At 40.4% G+C, this 15,363-nt stretch overlaps 1 protein-coding gene across 4 annotated transcripts in view; it reads left to right on the top strand.

The window, feature by feature from the left end:
* The window catches only part of CD36 (CD36 molecule (CD36 blood group)), a 38,736-nt gene extending 34,354 nt beyond the window's left edge, over positions 1-4,382 (top strand). For 2 of the 4 annotated variants that reach the window (XM_086610009.1, XM_086610008.1), the window contains exons 12-14: positions 732-786; positions 987-1,151; positions 1,889-4,382. In XM_086610009.1, coding sequence (XP_086466135.1) covers positions 732-786; positions 987-1,151 — 220 coding nt within the window. In that variant the 3' untranslated portion in view covers positions 1,889-4,382. The other 2 variants (XM_086610011.1, XM_086610010.1) reach the window with 2 other exon arrangements.
* The last annotated feature ends 10,981 nt before the right edge of the window (positions 4,383-15,363 follow it).

Below are 15,363 nucleotides of genomic sequence, written 5' to 3'. Positions count from 1 at the left end.
CTTTTTTCAAGAGGGCGATTATCTACTAGAGGGTCAGTAGACATGGCTGGGAAAAGAAGGAAGAAAAATTCTTTCTCAAAACCTTTTTGTCTTGCAAAAATTTCAATCATGACTTTTCAGAGAACATAAATTTTAGCAAAAGAGCAAGCCTTCTTGAGCAAGGCACTGCCCAAGTATTTTAACAGGCATTTGATTTCCCCACAGAAGCTTGCAAGGCAATATGTGCCTAAAAATAACATTCTTACAAAACCCAAATGGGGGACAGGAGGATGAACTAGAAGGCAAAACGTGTTGTCTGTAATAAAGCCAATGAGAGAGAATTTGTGTGTGCTCTGTCACTAGATGGATTTTATCACAGGAGTTGATGGGTCTCTAGCAGTTTGTTTTCTCTTCATTGGCCCAAAAGCATCTGTACAGACCTGTGTTTCAAGATACTATACATCTGACAGGTGAACACCACAGATCTTCAGACTCTCCTACCGACATCTATCTGTGTCCAGTCATTCTTATTTCTGACTACCCGGATGTGGAAGACTAGACAGAAAGAGTTGGCTGCCCAGTATGTAAAATGGCTGTTATTAATTGTAGGCTTTTTTTTTTCAGTCCAAAACTATACTAAAAGGGTACATCTGGAGGGTAGAAATGTAGTTAGAGAAGAAAAATGCTTAAGTAGAGACTGGGCTTGTGTACCAAACTAAAGGTAACATGCTGTACTTATTTTCTCATTTCAGAGCTTTATCAAAAGTTAAAAAACCGTATGTTTTTCCTCTTCTTTGGCTAAATGAGGTTAGTATATTTTCTGTCTATTAATCTTCACTGTTTAAGAAAAAAAAAACAACAAAAAAAATGACCTAGCTTTTTTAGTCTTGATGCTCTGAAATTGGGCAATTAAACTCATGCTGTGATTTGCACATTCCAAGAATATATTCAGCAAGTGAGGACTTGCATACTTACCTTTCACTGCTATTTTTCTTGCACTGTTCCAGACTGCTGTTATTGGGGATGTGAAAGCAGAAATGTTCAGAAATAAAGTCACCGGTCGGGTCCAGATGCTGAATATGCTGCAGATGGTGTTAATAATCGCAGGTTCTGTGCTGTTCGTCGCATTCATGGGTTCCTATTTCATATGCAGATCAAAGAAATTAAAATAAGTAAGTAAGCACTAACGGCTCAGTCTTCAGCAGTAACTTTTCCTCAGGGTTTCGAGAAGTTCAGAATCACTACCTATTTAGCTGTTCTTATTTTTTAAGTGCTGGTTACTTCAGCAGTTGTTCTGTGGGAAATCATGCAGATAATTTGCCAATGTTTTCAAATTGTCTTCCCAGCCTTAATCTTTCAGGATGCTCTTAACACACTCAGGAAGGGGTATTGGGAACTGTATCAGAAGACTAACCTTTTTTTTTGTTTAATTCCAAAACACAGCATGATTGTTGTGAGTTTATGAAAATAGACATTTTATCCAAGACTGCAAAACTATTCAGCAGTGCTCTCTGGTACTTCTCTGGGACAAAGGCCATACAGCTGGAGATTCCTGTGCTCTTCCAGGACATACCCCTGTCTGAGGTTCAGAGAACCCACTGTAAATGACATTTTTCATTGATTATTGGAGAGAATTTCTCATTTCTTTCTCTCAGTTGTGCATTACCCTCATGTTAGTCTAAGCATTTCCCAAATACACCTAGTCCAAGACTACATATACTCCTATCACGGGTACAATAACCAAGTGGTGGATTAATTTACTGGCATCTAGGGAAACAAACATGTTTTTAGAGTGATTTAAAACAAATGCAGAGACATGAATGTTATGATGAAAAGTACACTGTAGTAAAGAGACTTTTTTAAGAAGAAACCTTATCAAGCGCTGAATTCTGATTTTGTTTCACTACAGGTGACAAAAGACTTCAGAAGTAGGCAATGTTTAATTGAAATTTCAGCCAAGCAGTATGTTAAAATCCAGAGACAAAAATTATGATTCAAGGCACAGTCAGTCCATATGCTGTGGAATTCAACATGCTTTTCCATTTTGAGAAGACCAACTCACTAACCCAAATAAGCTGATGCTTCCAAAGGTCTACACTTCTGACATCACTAAAGAGGCCACCATGGAAACTATGCTTTCAAATAACTTTGATTATTTAAACCTTTTTACAAATTTTAAATGGCATTCAAGCTGACTGAACTTAAGATGCAGTTGGATTTTAGTCCACCTTGTCCCATTTATGCAACTTACTTTTTTTTTTTTTTTCTGGGATTTGCAAGACAAATGGAAGCTCTTTGCTGATGTTCTGTCTCTGGGCAGCAGCTGGAAATGACAAGACCTTTGAGCTCGTGCTGTGCTCTAGATGCTCTCATTGCGATGTCTCTTTCTGTTCCTTCAAGGAATGGAAGCTGCTGCAATAGAACTGCTCTCTGTCCTCTATTCAGGGATGTGAATTGTGTCGAATGTGAAGTTTGTTATGTAAAGATACTAACTGTAATCCATGAAATTAATAAAAGACTTACTAAAATACATAGTTTATACATTTTATAAGAAGATGGCTCATAGGCACACCACAGTCATTCATATGTTGATGGAGCTCGTCAACATTTGGCTCCACAGCTGTTTAGAAATACGAGCTACTCCCAACCTGCTCCACTGCTCTTACTATTGCCTCCTGTGTGCTTTTCTTTCTGGCTGTTGGTTGAACACCAGTGTCTGCTCTGTCCTAACCCCACTTGGCCCCAGGCCTCTCTTAGGGAACGATCTCATATGTCACCTTTAAGGTCAAGAGAAAATATTCCAGAATGCTCCAGACACAGGAAGAACTGAGATAATGATTTTGATCAAACATCAGAGGCTTCCACTTCCTTGCTATAGAAGAACATAAATGAGAAGAGAGCCTGATTCTTTACTGATAAACCATCTACCACAAGGAAATCTGTGCAACCATTTGTTTTGATGAGGTGCATCATCCTGTAGACAGGTAGCAAAAACTGCCGTCTGCATAAATGGCTTACTTTTTCATTTAATCTGAATGCCATGTCTTAGAAATGAGGCTCCATAGGGCAGATATGAAGTCTTGTGAGGTTTCTCCTTTTGCCATGGACTCACTGAATTCTGAATGGTAGCCTAAGTTCAGCATTTTTAAGATTTCTTCTTGGACCTTTTGTCATTCTAAGAGCTGCAAAGAAAATGGAAGATCAAAAATGGCCAATCTCTCATAGCCTGGTGTTTGGAAATAGTGCTACAATGGACTCTAAGCCAGAAAGATTTATCTTGCTAGTAAAGGACAAGATCTTTCACCAGATATCTTTAGTAAGGTGTTTTCACTCATTGGAAACAAAGGGAAAAACCCAACAGACTAAAATGCTATTGTTTTAATCCCATGTTCCTTGTGAACAAAGTTGTGTAGCTATCAGTAGAGCTGATGAATCACAGAAATCCCAAGAGACTATTCTTGAAGGCAAGGTCTATGTGGTACATGGCTACACTCTCTTTTTCCAGCCGTGAGCTAGAAATGCAAAGCAACAGGGCAGGAGATGTGAAGGAGGAATGGCGCTCAAGGAAAGCTCTGCTCTCACTTAGATAGTAAATGCATTTGATTACTCACAATACTTGCTAGCCAATGAAAAATAAGATGTTTCTCTCATCTCTACATTATTGTTGGTGTCATATGTGATGATCTATTCTCACACTAGTCTGGGGACAGTTTGACACTGAAGGCATACCTAGAGTCCCATGGCCTGGTCAAAACGTATGAAGAACACTAACGTAATGAAGTCATCTTCTCCTCTGAAACATGCACAGCTCTGCTGTGGTTCACGATCTGATGCCAAGTTTTTATAATAAAACTAGTCTTTTGTGCCAGAATGTAAAAGTGAGATCTTTTCACCAAAGGAGAAATAGCAATGTTCCTGTCATTTTTGATACACTAACGTTTCAGCCTCATTTTCTTTGGCTTCAACTCCATTGTCAGCAAGTTAATGTTTGCTCTACTACCAGTAGAGTGTTTAGTGCTATGTGGTGCTCAGCAACAGTGATCCAGCAAGTCAGGCCGTGATTTTAAATGTCTCAGGGCCCAATTTTGCATGCACACAAACATGTTTGTTCATATGTATGATCTCATTGATCTCAGTGCAGGTTTGGACTTTTAAACTATGTTCAGCATCTAGACTGCATTTGAATCATAATTAGCAGTTATTTGTTCAAAGCATTGATTACAGTTATTGTTAATTCATGTTATTAAGGCTAATGTTAAGTATTTACATTTTTTCGAACAGTGCAGGATAAACATTTATTGGAAATGTTAACGAACTCAATACAAATAAAATAAAGCTCAAACAGTTCTTTCTGAGATTCTTATGTCTAACTGTAAATAAAGTCTTCTATGTTGGATAATGAACTTTTGTTTCTTTTCCTGATATTTTGAGTGTGTTTTCTTTTCCTAGATATTGATTTTATAAATTGATTTATAAAAGAGCTTATGGCTAACCTTGTTATGTCATTGTACTCCGGCACATCACAGCTGCTTAGAAGCACGTATCACATTTCATGTTGCCACATGATATATTACAAATACCAGTGACATGCAACATTTATTCTCTGGCTTACAAAAAGAGGAGACTGTGGGCAGAGCTAAGCACCAGCATGTCTAAACTGAAAAAATTGTAAAACAGTCCCAAGAGTCCCAAGCTCAGAGACCTGCTTTCAACTCCACTGGGCTGGAGGTGTTGGCAGGATGGTGTTGGCACATCCAGCAGAACATTGTGACATCCTTTGCTGGCTCTGCTGGTGCAGCAGGTGGGGTGGGAGGGGAGCTTGGCTACGCTCACGACACACATTCCCCACCCATCCCAGGTCCTTACGGGTGAAGATCACTGGTGAAAATCAAATCTGACCCAAGATCTAACAGCCCACACACTTACAGCCCACACACTTACACCCCAGAGCAGGTGTGCCAACTCTTGATCTCTATCTGTAATTATGCTTTCAAAACCTTTCTTAAAACCTGTTCTTCCCACCTAGCCTACCAGTGTCTGTTAAGGTAATGTAAACATGATACTAGACCCTGAAAAAGAAGGAAAATTGAAGTTTCCTCTCTTCTTTCAACTGTGAGACTAAGCAATGACTTGCTTTATTCATGGACATACACATCAACAGTATTTTAAAAAAATAATAAATTTAAGAACTAATAAAACATGTTTACAGCTTTTTTTTCAGTAGCCACATAAAATCAAAACCCAAAGAGGCAAATGACTCACACTTAACCAAATACAAACTGCATTGATAAATGGATGCTATTCATTTTCTATTCCTGTGCCCTCTTTGCAAACCAGATATCCCCGATGCTCTGTGGTCGCACCCTCTCCCAGCGCTACCCAGAGAGACTGAAAGTCCACTCAGCCAGCTTCAGGCTGGGACCTTTCTCAGCTCTACTGTGTTAAGAAAAGAAACCAAATGCTTTGCAGTAGGCGCCACCCAAAGGTCATACAGTTTTTTTACAAGTTCCCTTGCTTCATTTCAGTGTAGACAGACAAAAAACAATTCTGGCTAAAATTCATTGTTGCTTCCTTTGACAGTTGACATGACCAGAAATAATCACATCATTTTAAAAGCCGTGGGAGAAAAAACACATCCTAAGTGCCTGCTGAATGATAAATTGTCAGATGTAGGACTAAGACAGAAGTTTTGATGCCCATTAATATTCCAGAGTGTTTTGTGAAAGCCAGGGTTTCCCTTGAGTTCTGTGAATTAGTGTTTTACAAAATACGTGCTTGGTGTAACCAGGCACACCCATATTTTCCAGAACTCTATTTCTTGCCCAGCATCACTTGTGTAACACCAAGGATTTGTGGACAAATCAAGACTTACATATAGCCATGTGTGTGCTCTTTTATGTGACTTAGGTTTCGGATGCACCTTAAACACATTTGCAATTTCAGCCCCACTAGGGTATTTGTGCTTAGGACTGGGAAAGTCGCATTTTTGTCTTTCTTTTTTCCTCATAACTTTTCCAAATGGAAAGCTCATATATATGAATGCTTCTCAATGTAAATTTCTCCACTGATATTTGCTTTCATGAATGAAGCTAAAACACGGTTGGCATCTCAGAACAGCAGTGGAAGGTCAAAGCTTGCTGGAGGTGCAGCTACTTTTGAGTACTGACATATAAATCCAGACATTTCCTATGTTTTTACCACAACTCTGTAAGCATGTCCTTCTCTGTGCATTCACTCTACAGGTGTAACCATTTATCTTTGCACCGGTCAAACACTGGGTCTGCTTTGCAAAATCAGGCATCATCACTACAGTCAACACGTACAGACACACACATGGGCACACGCGCTCGCTGACTGTAATGTGGCAGCAGCTGCATTTTATTCTGCGCTCTTGACAACCTCAGCCTGGTTGTCTTCAGCAGGACAAACTGAAGAATGCTGTTGCTGTTCACAGACTCACACTGACAGAAAACAAGGGCGAAAGGGGAACCAGGACCCTCTAATAATTTCTATTTTTCCAATGAGCAATGGGAAAAAGCACTAATAAGAACTTTTGCCAAAGCATATATTTTAATTCAATAAGAAGTCAGTGCAGTTAAGAGGTTAATTTGGTAAATCTATTCCAGCCACCATCTAATCTTCCAGGCAACAGAGACTTTCCTGAGCACCCAGGAACATCACCTGCTTTGCCGAACAGGTGTACATACATGTCTTCTGCGTAAGATCACTTGGCTCTTAGTACATTCCTGAAGGAACCATATCTGGTAGATGTACACAATGTTTCTAGCAGTAAAAATAGGTTAATGATTAGTGGTATCAGCCAGAACATGGAATATGTGGGTTCCAAAAGCTCCTGTTTTTCTGTGAATCCATTTAGATAACACTAATTCAGATGAAGAGAGAATGCTATGACACAGGTTATTCCTTCTAATGAAGCCAAAATCCTAGAGGAAGATAATTGCTAGTTCACGAAGATGAAGGGGATCTCGACTCTACTTTGGATACTGGTTGCGAGGCAGAGGACTCTTTTCATGTTGGTTTTAATTCTTGCTGGGTTAAAACCAGTAGTAGTTCAAAAATCAAGAACCAGAAACTCTTGATCTCCCTTTCCAGCCAGGTGCAGGAACTGTAAAACAAGTGTTAAATGCATCTTGTATTTAAGGAAGGAGAAAGATTGATCACTTTTTGGAGTTTAGATGATCTATTGCTTAGCACGCCAGCTTTTATGAATCCAGATGAAGAGCCCAAATTTACCCTATGTTTCACCTGAATTCCTTCCCCGAGGCCTAGCACGTCTTAGGCATTGCAACACCAACAATCATAACACTTAAATGCTTCTGTTTAATGCTGCTTTGACCCTAAAGGGGCTGTTCTGTCTGGAATACCTGAGTGAAGAAGGTGGATGTCCTCGAAGTATGGCCAAGTTTTACACAAAGATAAAGAAAGGCAAGTCTGCACAGACGGTTTATCATGGCAATGTCTCATACCCCTGTTGAAAACTTTCAAGAGTGTGTTTAGCTCAAAGTCATCTGCTAGGAGTGTCAGTCCTGCAATCTGTGCTTCACGGCTTCAGGAACATGAGAGTCGTCAGTGGCCCTGGCTGTGGTGGTGGATGGCAGATCACACCCCAACAAAGCCTCCCACATAGCAAGTGATATTTGTTGTTCAGTAAAATCTAATATCTGCTCATTCTTTAATAGCTGAAAATTGAATCTTATTAAAATTCTCACATTTGGCTGAGACAGAACAAGTCAAACAGATGAGTTTAAACCAGTCGTGGTGGTTCTACCTTAAAATAATACATTTGACTTTGCATTTCAAACTCTCTGATGTAGCAGACACAGGAGACAGCTTAAGCAACTATCTTGGATCTATCAGATCTGAGCTGAGACCTCTTAAATAGTTTTATGAATGTTTAAATCTTTGACAAGTGGTTAAACTCAGCTATTTGATCTTCATTTGAAAGAGATCTGAAGTTCTCACTATTGCACAAAGGATGATGAAATAGGTTTTCAGGCTTAAAGGTTTATTTGTGGGGTCTGTAACTCATAGTATGCAGCAACTGTAACAGTAACTCTTCCATTTGGGCAAAACAAAACCCAAACAAGGGAAGGAAGAGAAAAAGAGAGAAGGAGAAAAAAAAGGAATGCTATCCCAAGTGGCCAAGTTGGATGAGAAGTGAGAGGGATCTCTCCAGATGAGTATCCTCTTCAGTGAAACATTGCCTGTAAATACCATTTTCAAAGTAACTACAACTATATCTTGGTCTTGCCATTGCTTCCCCTCCCTCTTGCGGTAATAGAGTTGACTGGCACATGCTTCAATCTGGAACAGATTTGGCAGCTCCAAATGTCTACTGAGCCTTGTGTGTGTACATTACTGGGAAATGTTAATAGCCTATCTGAACAACTCATCTACTGTGCTCTACTTGCTCCCTAATATATGAAGTGGGGAAGGAAATGTGGAGGGAGGAAGGAAGGGCAATTCTCATGGTGATGGCAAAGACTTTCAACAAAACCCAACTGAACAGCCACAACAGCAATTTCTGAGTGCCCCCATACAAGGCAACGAGCATAAGAGCACTCTGGAAGACCAGGACAGGGAGAACAGCCGCAGATGCAGGTAGGGGTGTGCAGGCGGATGGCTATAAAGTGGGAGGTAAGACTCAGTGCTCCACAAGAAGAACTACAAGGCTGAACACAGCAGGCCCTTGGCATTGCATAGTTTGGGGCACCAGGAACATCATTTCACTAGTGAGTTTGTTGCCCATCAGCCCCTAAATTGTTCGCTGCTGATATCCTATCAAGTGTGACTGTGTGCCATACACACATGCAAGCCTACCAGGGAAAGCAGATACGCTGTGAACAGTCTCAGTTGCTTAACTGTATAAATGCAATATATCTCATGACACTTGATTTTTTTATCAGCAGTTAGTTTAGGAAGGCCTAGGTCTCCCACAGAGTCCGTATCATACCACATGTCCCTTGTGGATATCTCAAATCCAAGCATGTCATGTGAGAAGTCTTGCTAGATCATGCTATCTATTTCCATATCTGCAATTTTCAGGACTAGGCCTCTTGAACACAGTTGCTGGGCTGAAAGCAAGGCAGAAAGAAAGGTCATGAGTACAGGAGGCCACAAAAGTAATTCAGGAGGCTAGTCACCAGGACTTTTTGGCTAGCTTTGGCAGAGATTTTCTGAGCCAGCTGGCCTTTGCATATCCCCATCTCAGGTATTCAATCCTCCCTTGCTGAGCAGACAAGTTACCTTATTCATAGACATGGTAATAGATACTTAAAAGTTAAATCCTTTGCTGTTCTTGCTTTACACCTGAGCCCTTTTATGGAAACTCCCCTAAACCTCTTTGTAGGCAGAACAGAGAAATGAATGATAAGAATATCCAGCTAAATAATACAGGAGCAGATTTTTATTAACTCCTCTTGCTAATCCTTTCTAAGCTTTTTTTGCTGCCATTTCTTGGATGTTTCAAAACAGTGTTTAGGAAGAAATGCTCTCTTGAAGTCTGACACCCTGAATGGCATGTTTAGATATTAAAATGTATATTTTACAGTTTTGACAATATTTTTTTTTTGGTCCACATGCAGCCATGCAGCAAAACTTGGGAATGCGACACACCTGCCAGAAGAGGCAGAGATCATTGAGTCACTGTTTGTGGTGTAGGAGTGATGTGCAAACCATGGAGCAATCCCAAAGGCAAACAGTGAATCATTTAAAATGAGAAATGACAGTTATGTATTTGCATTCTATTTGCAAGCAAATACTGAGCTGAAAGAGGAAACACTGTGCAAGGCTTACCTGCAGCTTGTCCTTTCTGTATTTAGGGGTGTGGGGGGAGAGGTACACAGGGCTCTTCCCTGGGCTCTCCCACACCCGGGAGAGGAAATGGAAGGGTTTAGAGCTTCACATTTCTCTCGTTGTCCCCTCACAACATTGATTCTTGCTCCTTTAGAAAAAGAGGGATGAGACTGGAGCTTTCTATCAAGAATTTCCTGCTGTTGTTACTGTCCAATCGAACATTTTTGAAAAGCCTCCTTACTTTTATACAAGTGTAGTGCTGTGCATCTCGTGCATCTCGACTCGCAGGCCTGGCCATGCAGTGTCTGGGATGTGCACTAGATGGCAATGCAACATCTAGCCTGACAGTCCCAAACTCTCCAAATCTCCTGTCCAGGGCGTTTCACTCTGCTCCGGGGTTTGGGTGGACGCTCTTGGACTTAGTGATGCTTCAGCTGAGGCCCCTCTTTCTGCGTTAATCCGGAGCATAAAATAAGAATTGCATCATTGCCTCACACAGCTTGGTAGTGTTGCAACAGAGTTAACCTAATTCATTCATATATGTTAGTGTATGGCTTCCACAAGAAATAAATATCATAGAGAATGCTTTTTTTACAAAGTTGCGTTTCGGTTTGTGAAGAAATGATGAAGTATTCGAACTTGGAGAGTTCGTACTCTCAAGCCTGCAAACAATGTAAAAGATGCTCCACTTGCTGTTTGCCAGCTGCTACAGACCCTGGTGCCTACTCAGAGAGCCATGCAGAACATGAGAAAGTATGCAAGATCTTCGCACTCGGCAAACCCAATCGTTGTCCCTTACCATACCATCAGACCAGCAGCTCCACTTTCCAAGACTCCTCCTTTTTAATATCCCCATTCTCCATCCAGAAAACTCACCTTCTCTGATTCTCTCTACTTCCTGTGGTTATAAGGACATCTAACCATGATCTGCTTGACCGTTTGAGATCAGCTTTATTTACAATGCTGACGTGTTTAGAAATGTCTCTGTAAGTATTTGTGCAATTTTGTGTTCAAAATTTTTCCTGTAATACGGTTACAGCATTCCTCCCAGATTTTCTGTTGTAAATCAAGGCTCTAACCATTAACTGATATACTGCTTTTATTGCAGGATGTGTTTTAGTTGTACAGAAAGGAAGTTATGTTTCTTTTTTGTGTGTGTCTGGGAACAACACATCTATTGCAAAGAAAGTGGCTAGATAGACAGTTATATGTTGAGATAACAGACTTGCACCAATAATGACCATATCCAATTAATAGGCTGCCCATGATAGCAACGTTGAACAACAGGTGTTAAAAAAGACGTGTGAACTGCAAACTTGGCTTTGTAGCCTATCTTCAAAAACATGTCTACAGGGTGTTCTGTAGGGTTTTCCAGGTGAGCAGGATATGAGCCATTTCTGATCCCTGTTGTCAAGCTGACAATGTAAGCTCTGCTGAAAACCAGCACCTCAGCAAGCTGGTCAGGTCTAGCTGAAATTACTGGTAGACCGTTATTCACTTGTGGCCTTTACTTATGGAAATAAAGTATTCATCCATCAGTGTGTATTTATTGTCTTTAAGAATAAGATATGTACACTTCCTGGATTTATGAAGATTAGATAGCAGTCTTTCTTTTGTTTAGAAAATCAAACTTATTAAAAAAAATCCTTACATGATTATGTTTTTAAAGCCAAAAATATTAAAAATAAAAAAGGTCTTTGAGAAGACTACTAAAATGATTTCTCAAAAATAGGTTTCCCTCAAAAGATTTTTTTTTTAAGATTATTTTAAATACTTTTTGCATGTAGATACAATTCAGGGAAGAGATGATCATCAAAGAAGAAAAACAAGGTTTTGTTGTGTTTGACCACCTCAGTTTCCAAGACTGATTATTTGTAGATGTGTGGGAGGGATATGTATATATATGTGTGTATGTTTTTATATGTAGTTACTAACCAAAAGACAAATGCTGGAGTCTCTGCCTGACAAGCTGTGGGCTATAATCTCTCATCCCAGTGAGATGACATCCTAATACCTAGGTGAAAGCACTTCTTCTAGCAGTCAAGAGACCTTTTACAATGGTGGACAATCAGTTTATTTTTCAAAATCAACAGCTTGAATTCTATGGAAAGAGAGTCAACTAGACTCTAAGTTATTCCTCAAAGTAATAAGGACCAAGATGTTATATCAGAAGTTATGTGTGTTGCTAAACAGATGCGGGTGCCAAATGCTGTTTGTTCAAGTTTCCATCTCTATTTCTATTTGCAACATGCCTATGTGGGTGTCCTGAAGATACGGTTTCAGTTGACTGGCCTACATTGGTAGCAGAGGATACTGGATTGTAAGTGTTCTCAATTGTCCCTGTATGTTATGGATAGTTTCTGGTAACAACTTTAGATGAGGACTTCATCCTAAATTTTGCAGTCATTTGGTTATAAAAGTTATCTTACAGCTTTTTCATATATTTAATTATCGAATTGGTCTTTTCATATATTTTAAGTAAGAAATCTCTATCTTTGACTACTGGCTGCAATTAATTTTTGGCACACTTGCCTTTCACTGAAAAAAAAAAAAGAGTTTTAAATAGCTTTACCCATACAAACTGAACTTGGCACAGAGATAATCCTGCGGGGACCTGGTAACGTAGCGAAGGCTTTTGTGTTATTGTGTTTTAAATGTTGATTTAGAAACTTGTATCCATTATTCAAATTAGCTCTGCAACTGAGCTTTGCAGCAAGTCTTGCCTGATGGAAGTTCAGCACATGGTAGCTTGGCGTCCTTGCTGAGACTAAGCCTTCACACTGAATGTCTAAAGGGTGGGGAGAACGTCTCCAGGTCGGAGGAGGTGGTGGAGGCGTGTTAAAATGACAGATATGCAAAGCCTATTAAACTTTCTCCATTACCGGCTTTGCCAAAGATTTCACAGGCAGCTGCCATTGCACGAGCTCATCTCCAGCTGCTGACTCACCAGGGAGCGCATGCAGCTGCTGATATATAAAATACTGCCTTTTGCTGCTTCTGTCCCCATCGGTCTGCTTCCTCCAGGCCTTGGCGGTGGCCGCTGGTGAGTCCTCCAGACAGGTGCTGACCATCAGCAAACATGCAAAAATCTATATTGTGAAGCAGAAGGTTGCTGCACACATGACATCAGTACTGCACACCCATGTAAACAAAAACAAAACCAAAAAGTAAAATTGCACCATCTGATAAGGCCGGAACTCTCCATTATGTCATCTGCAAACACACCCATGACATTGTATACTGCATCACACCCTCCTCTCCCAATTATTCTTTCTTGATAACCACCCATTGCTTTGATAATGACTGTTTTCCAACTCCATGCACAACCATATCTGAAACCCCCAACTACTCCGTTTGGCAAAGTCAGACAACGGGCAGTGAGGCAACTGAAGCTCATTTGAGAAGATAACATGTACCATGGCTCTTCAACTGGGCATGGCCCCACACTCTTAACCAACTTTCCCATCATAACTCAATCAACTAAAAGTGAGAACGATACAGGAACAGACGTACAAACGTGTTGGACATACTCTGTCTTTTTCTTCTGCGTAACTCAGCCTTGTGTACAAGGCTGATAATGTCTCTAACTACCCACCAGCCCCTTTGCTTGAAGAACTCCATGCTTCAGTGCAAAAATTGCGTGTCCAGGGCTTTTCCACACGGGGTATTAGTGATTTACTCTGTCTGCCAACAATTTGGTCAGAGCACATAACTGTAATACCACAGGATAAAAAACTTTTATTCATTTTCCAGGCTGCTGTCCCAGCTCTTGGAGGCTGCAGGCAGCAGCCCATCTTCCAGAGCTTAAACCTTCACATACAGGGTATTTAAAACCCAAATGTTCAAGAAGATCTAATCGCTGAAGTAATTGCTTACACCTCTGACTCCTGTTAATTTCAGTGAGTCTTAAATAACAATTAGTCAGGTGCTCCTGGTTCTTGGGCCCAAACCTCAGGTGGCTCTGATTGTAAAGAGCCCTGAGAATGTGACCTGGTCTGCCTTCAAACAGGCAGCCCACCCCAGCTCCCACAAATCCAACGGAAATCTTTCTGTTACTACAGTCAGTGCTGGTTCAAGACATTTTGCCTTAATGAAAGGTTTCTTGCAAATCAAAATTCATCTGGTTTGTCTTGTTTCTGTGTTCAGAGATTGAGTATTGCAAACCAGAAAGTGTGAAAGCAGCAAGCATTTAGCAAAGTTCCAGTTAATGGCTCCTAGTAAAAGTTTTTGCTCTTGTACACATTTTTCTACTGAAAATCAGTGGTTTTTAGTCAAAAGTTAATAAATGTACCAGCTTTCAGCATCTGGCAAAATCATAGTCCAAAATAAATTGTATGCTTTACATATTGTTTAGCTCTGGTGTGGTCACTTGATTCCTGAGGAATGAACGCATTCTCTGTGTGTAGGACAAACTCTTCACCCTAAGAATGCAATCTGGCAAACGCCAGCTGTTTAGGGTTTTAGCCAACAGAACAGGAGGAAAAAAATAAAATAAAAAAAAATTAGAAAGCTGTATTTACTGCATTAGCACTTAATACCATGAATTTCTTTCGGCCTCAGAACAAAACTGACCTTTAAGAGTAGCAAACTTGGAATATAAAAGCAAAACATGGCCTTATTATGAAAGCTCTGATATAAAGCAGGTTTTATTCTTACAGCATTTGTTAAGCCCTTGGCTTGGAACTGCAGAGCTTTCTGTTTGCCATGCTTTTCCAGGCAAACGATAAATCTTCCTGCTTTGTGCAGTTTGATATGACAGTATGGCTCGTGCAATTCTTCTAAGCAATGAAAATATGCCTGAGACCACAAGATTGTATCACAGAAAAAGGAGCTCCCACTTGCATTGTTTTTTTTAACAGGGATGCTAAGAGTATTGCAATGCTTCTAGCTCATGAACATATAGTCACTTATTGATTGGCTCTGTAGATCCGGTTACAACAAATGACATTATATGCCCTCCTCCCTAATTACTTAATGAAATCCCCTTGGGCTGCAACAATTTCCATATCAAAGTGGGTGGTTCATGCATAAATATAATGACTGAAGCTGAAGCAATCTTTTTAAAAGGAGAAGCAAAAGGCCAAAGGCCATTTCCTACAATTAAATTAGATCATTTTAAATCAAGTTGAATCAGGTGAGTTGCTGTGGTCATAGAGATGTGCTGAGCAGTGTAAGTTACTCTGTCAGGAAGAGCATTAGGGTTGTATATCTCTTCTGCTTGTAGTGGTGTGGAAGCTGTAAAGGGTGGGGGAGGCAGTTCCTGGGAGTGCTCCCCAGCAGCATAGAGACGTTGATGGTTATCCAGGTATATCCACCAGAGTCAAGCACCTCGGTCCTCACTGCAGCCTTTCAACTGCCCTGTCCTGTGACTCCTTCTGCCTCTTATCTGCCTTGCTCAGCTAGACGGGGGCTGTCGCTGATGTATTGAAACAGAGCCAAGAGCAAAGGACTGCTGCTCTGGCCTGGGGCCTCCAAGCTCTGTTACAGTGTAATATGGAGGAGGTTGATATACTTCAGTTGGAGTACGTTGCCTTTCACCCAAAGCCAAGGGAAGATGGGAATGAATCC

Source organism: Tauraco erythrolophus, chromosome 4, assembly GCF_009769465.1.
Source record: "Tauraco erythrolophus isolate bTauEry1 chromosome 4, bTauEry1.pri, whole genome shotgun sequence".
In the NCBI taxonomy this organism is placed as follows: Eukaryota; Metazoa; Chordata; class Aves; order Musophagiformes; family Musophagidae; genus Tauraco; species Tauraco erythrolophus.
This window is presented reverse-complemented; position numbering and strand designations above follow the sequence as displayed.